The sequence below is a fragment of the Hylobates moloch genome, unplaced genomic scaffold (assembly GCF_009828535.3).
Source record: "Hylobates moloch isolate HMO894 unplaced genomic scaffold, HMol_V3 SCAFFOLD_4, whole genome shotgun sequence".
In the NCBI taxonomy this organism is placed as follows: Eukaryota; Metazoa; Chordata; class Mammalia; order Primates; family Hylobatidae; genus Hylobates; species Hylobates moloch.
In genome coordinates this window covers 113430984-113449995 of record NW_026652279.1, presented here as the reverse complement: position 1 = coordinate 113449995, position 19012 = coordinate 113430984, and the positions used below count along the sequence as shown (strand labels likewise).

The following is a 19012-nucleotide window of genomic DNA, read 5'->3' as shown; positions in this document are numbered from 1 at the left end:
TGCGAGGCCGTCTCTGGAGTCCTCTGCATCTTCACAGGTTGCTAAAAGTTGGTAATTTCTGAGGAGAAGCTGGTTAAAGGTTTGGTTAGAGATGGAAACGATGAAGTTAGTAGTGGGGGCAGAGGAGTTATTGGCAGGCATTGACTCGGATAAGGGGACGGCAGCAAGAGGGGGCTTTGACTGTGAAAAGGTAATAGGGCTGTGAAGGGGGTTCGCTGGTGGAGGAAGGTGAAAAGATGTGGGAGGCGGTAAGAGGAGGTCTGTTAAGGTTTGCACATAGAAGTGGAACTTGAGAGATGAAGGGGGTTTGTGTGTTCTCCTGTTGGTAGTGTAGGTTTCTTTGACGGTGAACAGGTAGTAGGGTTGTGGGGAGAGTCTATGTTTCTGGAATGGGGGGAAGAGAAGGTGTTTTAGAGATGCGGATTTTGAGTGGGCTGTTTGGCACAGGTGTGCAAGTATATTTTGTGGGATGGTGTGGGGCCGGTGGGCTTCTTGTCTGATCCGGGTTGGTGGCTGGCTTTAACCTGGAAATATGAAGCCAGGGGGTTAGTTATCCTGGAGATTCCTGGAGTCTAGCGGCAGTGGGGGTGCATAGTACGATTTGGAGGGGCCCTTTCCATTTTGGGGCCAGAGTTATTGAATCGGTGTGCCCGGGTGGTGAATAAAATACCCAGCCACCGGGCGTGAGGGGGAAGGTAGTCTGTATGTTATTAGTGTCTGGTTAGAGGCTTTCCTGCCTTTTCCAAAGCTCGCAACGGATGAAGGACAAGAGGGGATAATTAATGTGTGATGGGATCAGTGGGGAGGTGGGATTAATGCCAGGAGGAAGTGCTGGACGACCATACATGACTTCAAAAGGAGACATGAGGGTGGGTTTCTTTGGGAGAACTCGAAGCCTGAATAAGGCTGTGGGGAGTAATTTCACCCAGTCTAGATGCAGTTCTAAGGATAGCTTGGTGAGGGTCTCTTTGAGTGTGCGGTTGGTCCACTCGACCTTTCCGGAAGATTGTGGGTGATAGGGAATGTGGAAATGCCATGGGATGAGGGCGGCTGCAACGTTTTGAGAGATCTGGGATGTGAATTCAGGGCCATTATCAGTCTGGAGGGACGTGGGGACCCTGAATCTTGGAATGATTTCTGACAGAAGGGTTGAGGCAATGGTACTTGCCTTGTTATTGGTGGTCGGGAAGGCTTCAACCCATCCGGAGAAGGTGTCAACTAGGACTAAGGGGTATTTAAATTTTTTTACAGAGGGCATGTGGGTAAAGTCAAGCTGCCAATCACCGCCTGGAATGTGTTCTCTGGCCTGATGGGTTGGGAAGGGTCCTGGCTTTAGTGGAGTTTGTGGATTGGTTCGTTGACAGATGAAGCAGGTGGATGTGAGCTGTTTAAGGAATTGCAAGTCAGAGGAGTCCAGAGTGAAGAAGGAGTCGAGGAAGGTTTTTAATGTCAGAGGATTTGTATGGAAGATAGAATGAAGGTATGAGAAGAAGGCATGTTTGGAGAGATTCGGTGATTTTGTTAGTGATGACTGTGTGAGTCACGTTGGGTTTGATGGTTGGTGTAGGGCTAACATTACAGCGGGGGTTAAGGTTGACAAAGCTGCCTGCCTGGCTTCTTGATCTGCTTTGTTGTTGCCTTGCTTTACTGGGGACGAGTCAATTTGGTGTGACTTACAGTGTGTGATGCCTATTTTAGAGGGAAGTAGGGAGGCTTGAAGGAGACGAGTGACGAGGGTGGCATTAGTGATAGATGTTCCTTTTGTTGTTAGGAGCCCCCTTTCCTTCCAAATTGCTGAATGAGAGAGAAGGATGTGGAAAACGTATTTGGAGTCTGTATATAGTGTGAGTGAGGTGTCTGCTGCTAATTCGAATGCCCGAGTGGCCACGATGAGTTCAGCCTGTTGATTAGTGGTACTGGTGGTAAGGACTTTGCCTCTATGGTTTGGGTTAGAGAGACTATGGCATATCCTGCAAGGCGCTGCCCTTGTAATGTGAAAGAGCTGCCATCTGTGAGCCAGGTGTGGTCAGGACTGTCTAGGGGTCCTTCGGTTATATGAGTCAGACAAGGGAGGAGGGATTCTAGGATCTCAATGCAGTCGTGTTGAGGAGGGTGGTGATTGATTGGTAGGAGAGTGGCAGGATTGAGGGGAGCACATGGCTGGAAGGAAATAGTTGGGTCGTGAAGGAAAGAGACTAGAAGTGAAAGTATGCGACGAGGAAGGGTTTGTAGACTCTTGTATGTGAGGAGATCTTTAAGTTGGTGTGGAGAGGCAATAACAATGCTTGCCCCAAAGGTGAGTTTTTTTGATTCTAAGAGTAGGAGGTAGGTGGCTGCTAGGGCCCGGAGGCAGGGGGCCCACCCTCGCACTGTGGGGTCTAGCTGTTTGGACAAGTATGCAATGGTGGCAAATGTGGGTCCTTGCATTTGACCTAGGACTCCTAGGGCTAGGCCATTGTGTTCATGTACATATAGAGTGAAGGGTTTTTGGAGATTTGGGAGATTAAGGCTGGAGCCTTTAGAAGGGCCTGTTGGAGGGCTTGAAAAGGTTGGGTGACAGTAGTATCTAGGGGCTCAGATGGAGCTCCACGGGACAGCTCATAAAGTGGTCTTGCTAGGAGAGAGTAGTTGGGAATCCATGTTCTGAAGTACCCTGCAAGCCCTAGAAATGAGAGAAGTTCTTGCTTAGTTTTGGGGACCGAGAGACTCCGGATGAAGCACTTCCGGTCTAGGGTGATGGCCTTGGAGTTGTGGGAAAGGAGGACTCCTAGATAGGTCACCTGCATGGAGGAAAGTTGGACCTTACGGGGGGATACCCGGTATCCTTTGTCTGCTAGGAAGTTGAGGAGAGAAATGGTGTCAGTTTGAGAGGCTGTTAAAGAGGGACTGCATAGGAGGAGATCTACATATTGCAGGAGAGTGGAGTGAGGGAGGTGTAGTAGTCTGAGATCTGAGGCAAGGGTTTGACCAAAAATGTAGGGGCTGTCTCGAAACCCTTGGGGAAGTACTGTCCAGGTAAGCTGTTGTGACTGTTGGGTATCTGGGTCAGTCCAGGTGAAAGCAAAGAAGTCTTGGGACTGCGGGGAGAGGGGAATAGTGAAAAAGACGTCTTTAAGGTCCACCACCGAGAAATGTGTTGTATCGGGTGGGATAGAGGAGAGGAGGTATAGGGATTAGGGACTAACGGGTGGATGGGCTTAACAGCCTCATTGATAAGCCACAGATCTTGAACTAGGTGAAACTTTCCATTGGGCTTTTTTACTGCTAGAATGGGAGTGTTGAATGGAGAGTGTGTTGGCCTAAGGAACCCCTTCTGTAGAAGTCCTGAGATAAGGGGTTGCAAGCCTTTGAGGCTGGTAGTGGGAAGGGGATATTGGGGCTGGCATGGAAAGTGGTGGGGGTTTTTTAGAGAGATTTCAACAGGAGTGCAGCGAGCCAGTGAGGGGGTGGCAGTGTCCCAGACTGTGGGGTTGACAGATAGGGACAAGGAAGACGGAGTGTGCAGTTGGTCAGTTGAGTTGGCAACTAGGGCGAGGAAGGAGGCAGAGTCTGGAAGAGCTATGGGATTAAAAGTGATGGCTGCTCTAAACTTGGAAAGGATATCTCTTCCTAATAGGGGAAGGGGGCACTAGGGCATAACTAAAAACCTATGAGAGAAGAGGTGACCTGAGAAGGAGCAGGATAAAAGTGGGGTAGTTCTTGGGCGCATGGTTTGGCCTCCTACCCTGACTATAGGAGGGCCGGAAGTGGAAGTGACACCCCAAAATTCCCGCAGAACCGAGAAAGTAGCTCCTGTACCGAGGAGGAAGGTGACAAGGCGTCCATCTACTGTGAGAGGCACCCTGGGCTCCTGTGCAGTGATAGTGTGCGTCGGTGGGGGGAGTCCCAGGGCTCCGTCAATCATCAATGGCCAGTCCTAAGAGGTCGGGGCCAGGGCCGGGGTCTGGCCCAACCCCCCTCCGGGAGTTGGGGCAGTCGATGGCCCAGTGACCGGGCTGGTGGCATTTTGGACACGGCTTATGTGGAGGCCTGGGATTGGGACACTCATGGACCCAATGCCCTTCTTTGCCGCACTTGAAGCAGGGCCCAGGGGGCTGACAGTGGGCAAATGGTGGCTTACGGTCACCAGTGTTTATAGCTGGCCGAGGAGGGGCTTGGAGAGCTTGAGCCAGCATTTGACACTTTTGCTTCCTCGCCTGCTCGTCACGGTTATGGTATACCTTGAACGCGGTGGCCAGAATCTCGGTCTGCGGGGTGAAGGGACCTCTGTCTAGCTTCTTTAATTTGGCTCTAATGTCCGGGAAGCTTTGTGCGAAAAAAATGGGACATGAGAAGCTGCCTGCCGTCAGGGGCTTCTGGGTCTATGTTGGTATATTGTTGGAGTGCCTGTGTAAGGCGGTCAAGAAAGGCGGATGGGTTTTCATGTTTCTCTTGTACAATTTCGTGAAGTTTTTCAAAGTTGACTGCCTTTTGGGCTGCTTTAAGCAGCCCGGTTATTAAACAGGTGGCGAAGTGGTCCCGGGCAGTGACGCCAATTCGGGTGTTGTAATCCCAGTTAGGCTCTTGCTCGGGGACTGCTTGCGCCCCTATGGGCAGGGCTGGGGTTGTTCGGTGGACCTGGTCTGCATAAGTGCGGGCTTGCTCCCAGACTCGCCGGCGCTCCTCAGGGAGAAGGGTGTTAGAGAGGATCATGTAAATATCGTGAAAGGTAAGGCTGTAAGCTTGGAGAAGATACTGGAATTCTTTGCTATATGAAGCAGGGTTGGAGGTATAGGAGCCTAAGCGTTTTTCGATTTGTGAAAGAACAGCCATAGAAAAGGGGACATGGACGTGAACGATGCCTTCTGCCCCTGCTACTTCTCGCAGAGGAGCGAGGACAGGGAGGTGAGATCTGGAGTGAGTAGTAGGAGGGCTGAAAGGTGGAGGAAAGGAAGTAGGAGAGGTTGGAGAGGATGGGGAAGGAAGGCCGGGGTTGGCGGAAGGAGGTGAGGCTGCCGCCGGGGGCGGGGCCCTTGCGGGCTGGGCGGCAGCCGGGGGGAAGGGCTGTGGATGGTGATATGGCGGGGGCTCATCGGCGGGATCAAAGTCAGGAGCGGAAGGAATGAGGGGGGGTCAGGGAGGGTGACAGTTTGAGGGCCTTTAGGAGGAAAAACCCGTGGAGGTACAGGATTTCTGCCCATTTTCCTGTTCGCTCACAATAGTTATAGAGATCGTGGAGGATACCAGGATCGAGGGACCCATAAGGGGGCCACTTGTTTTGGTTATCTAAGGGGTAAGTGGGCCAGTCTTGTGTGCATTATTTAATTAGACGTTTTGGTTTGAGGTCAGCCACTAAGCCTAGGGCTGACAAATTGTTTAGGAGGCATAGTAGGGGAGAGTCGGCCGGCAGGGATGCGGAGCCTCCCATTGCGGGGCTACAAGAGGATATGCAGTGAGGGCTAAGTAGGGCGTCCCCTAATAGCCGAACACTGCGACGTGACTCAGAGCTTCCGGTTCGGTCGTCACCAAAGTGAAAGGACTGAGGGGCCGGCTATGGCCGAGGACCATGGGCCACCTGGTACCAGGATTTTTGAGACGAGAAAGGGAGGGGGGGCCCAGGCCGGAGACGCGAGGAGGAGAGGGAGAAAACTCCGTTCCCTGCAGGCCGAGTCTAGAGTAAGATTTACGGCAGCCGAGAGAGGGCGGCTGAGACGGGAGTTGGTCGGCTGGTGTTGGACACCAGGAGGGGAGACTTACCGAGATGAGGCCGGTGTTGGGTGGAGAGGTCGGCGAACAGGAAAATGGGCGAAGACCGGCCGGGGTCTGGACCGAGCCCGAAGAGGATCAGGGTCCCACTGAGAGGAAGTGGGGAGTCCCGATCCGAGTCACGGCACCAATGGAAGAGGCCGGACAAGGATCAGACTACACCGGTCGCGGTCAAGAGATCTTTATTGGAGGTATCGAGCGGAGAAGGAAGAGAAGAGGAGAAGAGAAAAGAGAAGAGAAGAGAGAGCTGCTGGTGTGCTGGGTTTTATATCCCTTGGGCCTACATGGGGCGGGCCCAAGGGAAGTTGGGAGATGCTTCTTTCTGATTGGCCCTCCTTTGGTGGGGGTTCAGACAGTGCCCGGTCAAGGCGGGGAGAAGAACCCAGAACCAGCGCCATTAAGGTACGCCTGTTACCTAACAGTGCCAGCCTGAAACATCCGTGTTTTTCTGACAAAAGGAGGCGCTATCAAGCAAGCACCAGCTCCATTTAACTGCATGCCTCCTTTTCTGCAGGAGGGTGATGGGCCTCAGCAATGCTGGGTGTGGGTGAGGCTGTGCTGGCAGCACCAGGACGGGGCAACCCAGCCACCCCCTCAACGGTGATTCCATAGCATGCAGGTCACTTGGTGCCTTTGCACCTATTTTTCTTCTCCATAAAATGAACCTCACAAGTTTTAAATGAGGCTTTCCCTGGCAGTGTTTGCCCCGAAGTCATTTCTCCTCATTTGAAAAGTTTACTAAGCACAGGAAAAAGCTGACTTACATGATGAAGAAAAAGGGCTCCATGGCCTGAGCCCGTATGCTGTGCTTAGACTGTGGTGAACAGGGCTCATCTTCACCTCCAAACAAACAGCAGCTTTCCCTGGCATCTAGACAGCAGGTGGAGTGATCTGGAACCTCCCCCTCCCACCAACTGGACAGAACCCACAGGGCTAAACAGCACAGCAAGGTTGTCGGTGTGTGTGTGGCCACACGAAACAGTGATGGGACCATAGCTGCAGAAAGGTTTTCACAGAGATTTATTTTAAACCATGGAGGCAACTCCACATTGAGAGTTGTACATTGGTAATGGCTACACGTATATTTTGGTTAGAGGGAAGCACAGTGAGAAAGTGAGCGGAGTAAAAACATTCACAATATTCAGCAGCATTTGAATGGGGGCCTGGATACAGACATTTCAACATCCTAGGAAATTCTTGCTCATTACCACCTAATCACATTCAGGAAGTCAATGTCAGGACTGGCAGGGAGTGTGGCAAATGCCGGAGGGGTCCAGCTAGACCACACGGGAGAAATCTGTTCCAATGTCAGACTTATTACATTCTCAGCCTGACACCCTGAAGAATCTCCTCACTTCAAAAAAAGAAAGAAAAAGCTATCCATACGGTAATATGCCCACTGCAGCCAGGTCCAGATGTGGGCTGCAGTCCGGTGGATGTAGAGAATGGAAGATCCGTGTCCCTGGTTAGAAGTAGAGTGGTAGGCAGGCACTAATGTGGGGCCAGCACCTTCCCTGTTGTCCAGTTAGTAACAGTTTTTGTACACTTCATATAAAGATTTCCTTTTGCAAAATGACAGTACCTTGAAAAACAAAGTCATTTAAAAAGCAAGGCAAATGGTATAAGACACAAATCCATAAGAGTACAATGGTTACAAGTGACACTAGTGTTTTGGTCCATACTTCATACTGGCATATACTACTGACGTAAGGCTGCCATCCACTAAAATGATAAAAAGAGTGTGTATATGTGAAACATATTTTTCAAATCATTTTCTCTTTTTTTTGTGAGTGACAGCTCACCTATTCTCATGCATCCCCGAGAACCAAGGGAAAAAAGAATCGTAAGTAACAAGGTCAGATTCTCAATCTAACTTTTCAGCCAACTTGCAATTCCTGACACTTCCAAGAAAGTCAGATACTCTTCTTGACTTGTAAAGGTAAACATTTTGAAGTATCTATTTTTAATGAGATGGTACCATGATTAATTTCCACCCTTACCATCATTAAAAAGAATTTTTTTTTCCCCTACAAACTCATGAAAAGAAACTTCACCATCTTTCCCCAAATGACTTTGGGGTTTCACCAAACCTAGCAGACTCTAGATGGAAAAAGTCCAGAAAGCAACTCACTTGATATGATGGAAGACAACAAAGGCATGTGGTGATAGGCTCTCCGTTATCCAAGCAAAGCCAGCAATATGCGGGCAGGTCACCGGTGATGGGCTAGGCACGTCCAATAATAAACGAGACTCGGAATCAGAGAATTACAGGATTGGAAGGGACTTTAAGAATGATGATCAAATTCATCCCTCACTCAAGCCTTTAATCTCCCTTTCAACATCTCTGGCAAAGGCTCTACACTGTGTGTTAAAAAAAATTCCCTGGTATGGGACATGCAAGGAAGACATCCCATTCCAATTTAGGACCGATCTAATTTTTAGACACTGCTTTCATGTGTTAAATCTAAGTAGGCTTCTTGGTGGAAAGGAGATAATGCTTAAAGGCAAAAATACAAACCACAACCCTGGAGGGTTGACATGTGGTTCTTGGTTAAGAAACTGAGCAGAAGTTTAAACAGGAATGCAGCGGTTTCTGGACTCAGTTTTGGACATAGCTCTTTGGGTCCTACAAGGAAAAGGCAAATGTGATAGCAAAGACAGGCGCTGCCATGCCCCTGCACGGTGTTCCTGCCCCCACAGGGCCAGGTCTCCCAGACAGACCTGTACCTGAATTGACGAAACTCTCTGCCTTCCCCTTGCAAGTGGCCCTGTAAGGAGGACCTCCCACATTGTACTGGAATCATCTGTGACTTGCAAGAGCAGGAAGTGGAGGGCAGCAGCTGCCTGTGTCCGCTCCCAAACACTCGGCACCGCCTGTCCGTGCAATGCCACACTTGACTAAAACAATGCCCTCCTGCCACAGGGCCAGGGCTTTACTTTTCCACAGTGGAGCAGCTGAGCCCAGCACACCTTTGGTGTTAGTCTGTGAGTCCTCTCAGACTCCAGTGAGAGGCTGTGCACCCAAAGATCCAGAATTAGTTACCCTGGGTCACCTTCAGTTTTAACAGTTCTAGGGATTTCCAAAGAAAAAGAAACTGATACTATTATAATATAAACTAATAGTAGCATTGGCTGCAGGAGGAGCCTCTGGGGAAATCCCTTGCGGTGAGCTGTGTGCTGCTTTCCTCTGAGGCCAGGGAGCAGCAGCATCTGATAGTGACGAGCTCAGTTCCGGGATGGCAGCTGAGCCACTTGGCTGTTCTCCGGCAACTCCAGCCCACTTGTGATCCCTGGACACACCACACTGACTCCAGCTCTCAGGCCTTTGTTTATGCTGTTTCTGAAGTCTGGAAAGTCATTTCCATTTCTCCCCCTTATGACTCACTCCTCATCCTTTAACACTGAGCTCAAAGTCCCTTTCCTCTGTGAAGCCCCTCCTGCCACACCTGCTGGGTTAGTGGCACCCTGGCATGCCTCTACCATGACCACATTGCACTGAAAAGACCCATTCACTCACTGTGTGACCTCTGCCCAGCCTGAGAATGGGCCTCAGACACCTTGCACTGCCAGTGCCTAAAGCGTGGTGGCTGGCTGGTGAGCACTCAACATGGCTGACATGAACATTCAAATCTCAGGGATCATCTAGATAACTCAGTGTTCAACATGAACTTAATTTCTGTGTTTTCCAATCAAGTTAATAAATATCTGTCTTCGTACCAGGAAAAATTCAATATTATTTTAAAGGAGAAAAAATAAGAATGTATTGGTAAAATGCTGTCACTTTGAAATACCTTAGTGAACAAGAACACTGACATAGAATTAAAATTCTATGAACAGCCATAACCAAACGAATCTCATTTAGTGAATAGTTATGTCCAGTAACTGCAACCCACACTTAGAGCTATCCTTTTGCTTAAAAACAAAAATTTGGGCCCTAAGAAGTGATTAATATCAGGCAAAAATAAATTACACTTTATTTATTTATTCAGGGCCTTGCTCTGCTGCCCAGGCTAGACTGCAGTAGTGCAATCATAGCTCACTGCATCCTTGAATTCCTGGGCTCGAGTGATCCTCCTGCCTCAGCTTCCTGAGTAGCTGGGAATACAGATGTGTGCCACCACACCCAACTAAGTTTTGAATTTTTGGTAGCGACAGGATCTTGCTGTGTTGCCCAGGCTGGTCTTGAACTCCTGGGCTCAGCAATCCTCCCACCTTGTCCTCCCAAAGTGTTCAGATTATAGGTGTGAGCCATGGCACCTGGCCTATACTTTTATAAAATGAATCTCAGAAAATAATGAAAATGTGATATTCCATAAGGGCAGTGCTGTAAGCCTGGGAATTGCAGCCAAATGGGGTAGGGTGAATTTTAAGTGCTGCTGGATTTCCATTTCAGTTTTGCCTCTGGGGTGGTCTGAGGGGAATGTATAGAAAGGAATTTATGTGGATGAAGGCAATAATTACCTCCCCCACCACAGGGCTGGAGCCAAAAAAAGTGTCACATATGCTTTCGATAAGAGGAACAAAGCTGGTTCCAGACAGCGCCCTGTCTCAAGGTGCTGAAAGTCTCTCCTCCCACTCATGCCATTAATAAGTAATGTTCAAAAACAGCTATTCCTTGAACATTATTTTAGATTCTCTTGTTTACATCTCAGCCGTATCTAACTGCCCTGTATAACTAATGTGTTTTCTGCTTGGAACACTCTAGATCTCTGAAGATCCCTTCCAGTTTTGTAACTTTATGATTTCTGGAATAATTAAAACAACCAAATGAGAAACACGTTATGGTGGATTGACCTCACACAAAATGACATAAGATTCCAAATGCTTAATCTCAAACTATTTTGCTATTGTGAAGACACACTCAGGCAGTAATGTCAAGTAACGTCATTTGTTTGGAAGAACCAAGAGCATGTGGCTGGTTTTGCCCATCAGGTAGAGAACAACTCTGCGTATGATATGTGTAGATCTGCCACTTTCTCAGCGCAGGCATGCTAGGCATTATTTGTAAGAGCTGCTGTATGTTTAAGTAATAGAGCAAAAATATACGTAAAGTGCAAATCCAACAGGGTAAAACAAGAATTATGAGAGTTCACCTAGACAGAATAAGAGCCAAGTGCTGGCGCCAGCTTTCACTCCTAAGGAATGGAGCCTCCATTTCCATAAAATACTTGGAAGACACCCAACACCAGCACGTATTTCTCTACAAATTACAAAAATGGGGGAGACACTTAATGCAAAACTCAAGAATTCACAGTATTACAAACACACAGTTGGTTTGCTAAATGCATTTCACCAAATTCAAGCACCCACACAGACAAGAGAAAAGGGAAGAGCAATGGATACCTTGACACATCTGTGGTTTTCTGATCATGATTCTCAACACCAGTGGGATGTGAAGTGGCTTCAGCCTCTGAGTGGCTCTGTGGGCTGGGAGGGAGAAGGTAGAGTGGCGTGCAAGGTCATAGGCCAGAGCGACTGTAGAGGACATATGTGATCTGACGGGGACACTCTGCTTCCCAAATGAGGTCTGAACGCATCTAGACCTATCTCAGAACCCATACAGGCTTGCTGGGTGCCTGGGCCTTTGCTGCCTTAATACTGTGTTCCTCTCTCTGTAGGCAGGCCAAGCTCAAAGTTTAGGAAGGGAAAATGGAGTGATTCAGCTCTATTACTCATTTCCAACAGACAGTCCTATATTACATACAACTTAGTAAGTGGCTGCAGCTTCTAGTAATAAACTACAAAATAGATATTTGAATATTTTAAATTTAATTCCCTTGTTAAAGCTCTCTCACAGGGCAATCATGCAGAAAAGACTCAAAGTAGTTATAACAGTTTTGATTGACACAAGCAAGGGTAGCGTGGACCAGGGCAGCAAGGTGACAAGTGCCAACAGCCTGTGCAGGGCATGCGTGTGTGCCTCTTCAGAGCTCCGGTCACATGGGCTGAGCCGGTCTGATGGCTCAGGTGACAACTTCCATGTACCACGGCTGCATGGGACACATGCACTGGTCCTGCTTCCCAATGCTGGGGCAGCAGAATCACCTCTAGCAAGGCCCCATCCCTGGGAAGCACATGTAGGGGCAGTACCCGAGGATGGCTTGTAGTACTTCCCCCTAGTTAGAGAAGTAATGAATGATTGTGAGGGCAAAAAACGGCTTTCCAGGAAAAGAGGGAAAATAATAGGGAGGATTTCAATTTCACTCCCATGTGTATTACCACCAAAAAAACCTGTAAAATCAGAAGAGAGCAAGACACTGTGGGGTGGGGCTTGGGTCGGGAAGGACAAACGATTGGCCTGTGATCCTCAAGAGACTGGTGAGCTCCCTGATGCTCCCGACACATGAGGTTGAATGAGCTGTGCGTGTGAAGTGCTTGGGAGGGGCAGGCACCGGGCGCAGGCTTGCCATTAATTTTTATTCTATTTTTACAGGTGAAAATAAGATTTTTAAAAGGGACTTCAATATCCTGAGTTCAATCACTACACACAAGAATATTTCATTTTCTCACGCTTGATTGGATTCCCTTAGAAATAAGAGTTTTTCAGGTTCACTTTCTAAAGTCCTCTTTTCCATTGCCACAGGAACACAGCCTGCGCTATAGGTACCATTCTGTCTCGGACCAACCACATACTGTTTTAGTAAGAAAGTGTGCAAAGTGTTCTGATGAAACACATTAGGATAAAATGTTTAAATATCTAGTTTTTAAAGGGATAGAACACAGAGGGCAAGAAATACAACAGGATTACAATCTTGCCATAATGAACATGTTCAAGTTCAGAGATGATGTCACACAGAAAAACACAACTTAAAGACACTTATTTTCAGAGCATGTATGGTGGGGGTCCCCAACCCTGGGCTGCAGATGGGTACCGGTCCATGGCCTGTGAGGAATGGGGGCACCCATCAAAAGTGAGCAGTGGGCAAGCAAGCATTACTGCCTGGGCTCCACCTCCCATCAGATCAGTGGTGGCGTTAGATTCTCATGGGAGCAGAAACCCTACTGTGAACTGCGCATGCGCGGGATCTAGGTTGCATGCTCCTTATGAGAAGCTAATGACTGCTGATCTGAGGTGGAACAGTTTCCTTTTGAAACCGGTCCCTGCTGCCAACAAGGTTGAGGGCCGCTGATGGAGGATTTTGTGTGTGTGTCGTTTGTTTTCATTGTTACGAGTGAGGGAGAGCTGTGTCAAAAAAGCTAAAACATAAGAGGCTCAGGAGGCTCCAACTGAATTCTAAATGATCCAGGCACTGATCGTTGAAGCTCTGAGTTAAAATAATCTACTTCTGTGATAACCATGGCTGGGAGCAGCTTTCTCACAGCATTTTTTTTTTTTAATGTGGGAAAGACAGAGGCAACTGAGGCAGAAACACAGTCTTTTCTACTTCATAAGAACGTGAGTGAGGCAGACATTACAAACAAATCGCTCTTCAGGCGATTCCAGCAGCTGGCTGGTGAATCCACATGATGGGTTTCCGAATCTCTCCACTGAGGAGGACATGAAAGCAGAAACACTGGGAATAAATAACATAAATACATCCCCTCCAGGAAAGGCAGAGAAGGTGCAGAGGGAAGAGAAGAAAAAGCCGCTGGCCACGTGACACATGTTGAAGTAAACACAGAAACTATAATGACCAAAAACTCTGAGTAGCTACTTCCCTTATTTCTCTGACAAAGCAACAAGTAAAATGGGGTGTTGAAAGGTATAAAAATTAAACACCCCACACAGATTTTTCGGTATACTCAAAACAATGCAGCACAGCCAGACTGTATAAACCATTTGTTAAAAAAATAGCTTCTTTTATATTGTATGAACAAGTTGGAAGAGTCCCCTTGTGAGTACTCACTCGCCAGGTCCCCACTGTGCACATGGGTAATCTGCAAATTCATTCAGGGTCTTTAGTTTCTTTCTTTCTTCTCACATGTCTGCTTTACCACTCTGGTAATGATTTGGATTAAAACAACCGTTTCTTTAGTAAATACTATCTTTCTGATTCCTGGGAGAGTCATCAAGACACGACTGGGGTCATATCCCACAACTGCAAAAAGAAAAAGAAGATACAGAATGAACTAAAATTGTGTTGAGGATAACAGTCCTTAGAACTGAATTCTTCAAGGAAATTTTTTTTCATTTAACAAACAACCACATACTATACTAACATGATTTCTAAATCTGTAAAATATTTTTTTCATCAAAAAAGTTCAAATAAAGCTAAAAAACAAGACAATGACAGCTTGAAATTTTGATGCAGCTAATGAAGAATAATGGCAGATTCAATCTATTAATGGCTGAGAGGACTAGGAAGACAAGCTACACTGCAGATCCTCCTGAGTCACTAAAAGGGAAATGCTGCAGAGCACTGTGTTTACATCTGAGGCAGCATTCGATGAGCCAACATGAAAGAGACAATATAGATTTGTCCCACCCTCCAAACAGATTGAATCCATTAAATAACTCAATCCATTAACTGGACACCAAGCATGTGCTGTGTCCTTTCCATTTAAACTTCCAAACCATTTTACAAGATACCTCGTTTTCAAAAATAAAGGACCTGAGGCTGCCAGAGTTTATCCTATTTTAATTAATTAATTAATTATTTTGAGACAGGGTCTTGCTCTGTCACCCAGGCTAGAGTGCAGTGGCACAATCACAGCTCATTGCAGCCTCGACTTACTGGGTTCAAGTAATTCTTGCACCTCAGCCTCCCAAGTAGCTGGACTAGAGGCAGGAACCACCACGTCTGGCTAATTTTTAATTTTTTTGTTAAGACGGGGTCACACTATGGTGGCCAGGCTGGTCTTGAACTCCTGGGGTCAAGTGATCCTCAGTCTCACCTCCCAAAGTGCTGGAATTATAGGCGTGAGTCATCACACCCAACCCCAGAGTTTGTTTTAAACTTCCTGTCAAAGTCACGGAGATCTGGTAGCTTCCAAAGTGGGTTATTTTAGCTATCTCATCCTGCTGTGACCTCCAAGAATGGGTCAGGGAGGTAGAGCTCAGTGCGCTATAAATTCTCATATGTATTACTGTTTTGACTGCTACACATGTGACCTATTACAGTCTTTTTAGTCTGTCCCAAGTAGACTATCTATTCCTTGCAGGCTGGAGCTCTGTCTTATTTCTTTGTGTAGAGCCAGTGCCTGGGATGAGGCTGTGCATGTATCGGGTTTGTAATAGGTTCTCAAAAACACTCACCTTCAACGGTAACTTTTTTTTTTTTTTTTTAAGAGATGAGGTCTTGCTTTGTTGCCCAGGCTAGAATGCAGTGATGTGATCAAAGCTCACTGTAGCCTTCAACTCCTGGACTGAAGCAATCCTCCCTCTTAAATCTCCTGAGTAGCTGGGACTACAAACACATGCCACCATGGCTGGCTACCCAAAGATAACCTTTAGAGCAGTGCCTCCCATGTTCTTGGTGCTCCTGTTTATTTATATGAGGCCAAAGATGGAAAGCTTCTTAATAAGATGGCGTCTTACCTTAATAACCTTGTCAGTTCCAGAAGTCAGTAACCATCCTCTGGTTGCATCAAAATGCACATGCACAATGTTATGTTTACTGTCATGGAAGGTGGCTGTGGGTGCACGTCTAGAAGGAGCAAAGAAAGCTTCTGAGAGGAAAAGGTGGGGACATATGAATGAGAGAGATCTAGGATGACGTTAGGCTCTAAATTTTGGCCTCATGGCTAAAACTGCTTCACTGATAGGAATGCTTCTCAGATCTGCCTTTATTCCCTAGTGACCAGTTATGATTAAAAAAATATACAAGAAATCTTATAGTCTTTAAAATGGGAAAGAGATGAAAATTTTTAAAAGTCCTTCTGGAGAATGTTGCTCCAATGGTGTCTGTGATAATCTCCACCCGAGCTTTTAAAACCACACGGCTTTTGCTAAGTTTGAGCTCCGAAGGACTTGCCAGTAAAATAGTCTATTTAATTAAAAAAGAAAAAAGGACCAAGATAGTACTAAGTGTCCCATGATATTACTAAGTGTCATTCTAATAGGAGAACTATCCCCCTCCATTCATTTTTCCTTTTTCACTGGTATGACTGCAGACTTGGTTTTTCTATAGTATTCTAAAGCTGTAACAAGCAAAACAAAATAAAAAACAAACATCATTAGTTTTGGATTTTTAACATATACTTTTTTTTTTTTTTTTTTTTTAAGAAGGCTTGTCAGCTGCCTAGGTGCTCTAGAGGCAATGCAAGTGCTTCCACAGAGAAGAGGCAGAAGAAACAGAGGTGGGAACAGGTGCAGGGTGCGGTCTAGGAGACAGTGCTCTTATCATGCTTCAAGGGGCCCACTCCACTGCAGTGGGCTCTCTCAGGACAATTTTTTTCTTCTTCTTCTTCTTTGTTTCTATAGCTAAATCTGCAGGATAGATCTTCAGTATCTTAAAATGGTTACTTTAAATTTTTAGAAGATTTAGGCTTAACTATAAGTCCCTTAAACTCTTAAAGTCTATGTCTTTAGCTATAAAATGAAGAATTAAAGTAGGCTATCTCTAAGGTCTCTTGCACTAATTCAATGAGAAAACCCTCATTAATTTCATCACGTATGATGAGTAGAAAATAATCAATGAACATAAATGCATACTTATGCAAGGGCATCTTATTTTATATTTGATATGGATAAATAAGACTACTTATGATTTACTGTAATACAAGGTGCTGGGAGGATTGGGAAGACAAGCTACCCTGCAGATCCTCCTGTAAGTCACTAAAATTAGGGAAATGCTGCAGAGCACTGTGTTTACATCTGGGGGCAGCTTTCAATGAGCCAACACTAAAGAGATAACATAGATTTGCCCCCACACCTCCACAGCACACCAAGGGGTAGTAACCTATGTCCTGGGTTACTGGGCAGGGCTGACAAGCAGCCAGCTGAAACTGGGCAACTGGGAATATTTGCCTCTTGAGTAAAGCGACTTAGCTCTTCCCGGAAAATGAAACCTTCTGGACCCATGGACTCACTCAACTCCTGTAAAGATACCAGCTTGGGACAGAAAGTGAATCCTGAGCCCTTATACTCCTGGGTAATTCTCAAGTAAATGGGCAGACAGAAGGGTTTGCTCTGAGAGCACCTATTTTTAAAGGCACATAACCTAGAAATTAGAAAGAACACAGAGATGAATTCTTTGAGTGTATTTTCTCTTCTCCCATCTCACAGGATACCACAAATCTCTTGGTGGCAAAGGAGAGCTTTTACTTGCCGTGGACTATATTCTAAACCAGCAGAAACTAAAGCAACCCGAGTGATGGCTGCGGCGCTGAGCGCAGGGCTCAGATTAGATTCTCGCCTTAACCTGAAGCGGTCTGCAGGCTGCGGGAACTTACTCTTCATCTGTGATGGCCTCGTGGCAGCTGTCACAGACCCTCACTTCAAACTCGAAGCCCATCAGGGGGATGGAGGAGCGCTTGGAGCTGCACTTGCCGCAGACGGCCTTCCCACACTTGCGGCAGTGGTGCTGGAGGAGGGAGATAAAATAGATGCTCATCATGGCTCCCTCAGCTCCTGAGGCCCCCGCACCTCACCCCTCCTGGCAAAGAGAGGTGTAATCAACTGCATCCAGGTGACGATGCTGAACAAGAGAGCCCCAGAACTAAAGGGAACACACTGGATGTGTTCTTTTTTGGGGCTCTGTTTATTCAACAAGGACTGTTGTTGGGTAACACACCTGACAGGGACACCACCCCACTCTCCTGCTTTCCCTACTCTTGGTCCTTTCCAATGATCATACTAGGAACTACAGAGGAACCACCCAGGGGCCAGGTGATCTTAAAGCGGGGTGTCTGAGAAACTGCCGTCTCAGGAGATTATGGTGCTGGATGAAGGAGAACATGCAAGAAACCTGATTCAATCTGCTGACTTTGGCCATGGTAAGCCTAGGTAACCTAACATTTGATTTCCTTGGGGAAAACCAAACAGAACCATGGAATCAGATTGAAAATGCTGTATTATAAGTAGATCTAAATAACTAAAATTAATCAGAAGGAGGGAAAGTAAAATAAAGAGAGAAACACCACTTATATAATTTCATGGTCTGGTTTCCATACAAACTAAGCATGACACCTCTAATTGTAAGGTGCACTGCAATAGAGGCCACTAGAATTCTAAAATCACATCCCTAACTGCTTACTGGAAACCAATCACTACAGAAACTGAATCCAGTAGGAATGAGCTATGGTAGACAAACAGAGTAAATTACTGTGTAATCACGAGGTGACTCCAGGATCATAATTTACCCTCACCACAACTCCCACCCAGGGGTGTTATTTCTCCTAAGATCACATGGTTGAGCTATTTCCACAAAATTACATTTTGATGAAGCATCCATATCACTCACCTGTCTTAGACCAATTTTCTTACTGTCCCACATTTGCTTGAAGTTCCAGAAGAAAGGCTGATCACACTTTTGGCAGGAATCACTGTCCAACCATTCAGGGGTCTTGTCAAATAAAGCACAGGACAGGTCACTGTGGCCAGCAGTCAGGACAATGGAAACCACTGACCCCGATGAAACTTACGGAGCAATCAGGATGTGTTTATAAGAAACACAGGTGTGATTTCTCAGTCAATCATTCAAAAAATATTTACTGAATGTCTATTATGTGGCAGGCCCAGGGGATGGGATGTAGTGGTGAATAAGAATCTCCACCATCATGAAAATATGATTAATAATTATTTACATAAGCATAAGTGTGTGAAGGCCCAAGAGGGAGAAGCACAGGGTGCTTTGGCAGAGGGATCACAGGAGCCACCCAGGCTGATGTTCTCAGACAAATAAGACAACTGAGACCTGGGGATGGCTGAAGCACAGATGGGGAAAACGAGAGATGAGGCTGGAGGGGGCAGTATTAATGTTTGTTTGTGAAACAATTTCTCAAATACCAGCTTATTACCATTAAAATTATGTAGTAAAAACAAATATTTAAAGACATGGAACATGTTCAATATATAATAAACTAACACAAAACCCCCAGGTTATTAAATAGTATCATAGCACAGAGTTAAGAGAGACTAGGAGAAGATACTTATAAAGTTTGTAACAAACAACTCCTGCAAATTACTATATAAAAAGAACCCCTGGAAAATCAATATGGAAATAACAAGAAGCAGTTGAGAAACTGGCAGAAGATACAAAAGATATGAGCATGCAGTTCACAGTCAGGGAAGTCTGAATGGCTAACATATATGAAGAGAGGCTCAAATTTACTGTTAAGCAGAGAATGCAAATAAAAATGAGATACTATTTTACCTCTGTCTCCA

General features: G+C 46.3%; 2 protein-coding genes across 6 annotated transcripts in view; one reads left to right on the top strand and one right to left on the bottom strand.

Moving 5' to 3' along the window:
• DHRS12 (dehydrogenase/reductase 12) overlaps positions 1–16996 on the top strand; it is a 53644-nt gene extending 36648 nt beyond the window's left edge. The window contains exon 10 of the transcript XR_009213273.1: positions 16913–16996. The gene's annotated coding sequence lies outside the window, so the exon portion shown is untranslated. The remainder of the gene's footprint in view (positions 1–16912) is intronic.
• WDFY2 (WD repeat and FYVE domain containing 2) overlaps positions 6743–19012 on the bottom strand; it is a 322692-nt gene continuing 310422 nt past the window's right edge. For 3 of the 5 annotated variants that reach the window (XM_058437932.1, XM_058437933.1, XM_058437930.1), the window contains 4 exons: positions 18090–18191; positions 17080–17210; positions 15233–15332; positions 6743–7969 (listed from right to left, as the gene is read on the bottom strand). In XM_058437932.1, coding sequence (XP_058293915.1) covers positions 7796–7969; positions 15233–15332; positions 17080–17210; positions 18090–18191 — 507 coding nt within the window. In that variant the 3' untranslated portion in view covers positions 6743–7795. Of the gene's footprint in view, positions 7970–11088; positions 11173–13524; positions 13785–15223; positions 15333–17079; positions 17211–18089; positions 18192–19012 lie in introns of those variants that run through there. The other 2 variants (XR_004247762.2, XM_032150933.2) reach the window with 2 other exon arrangements.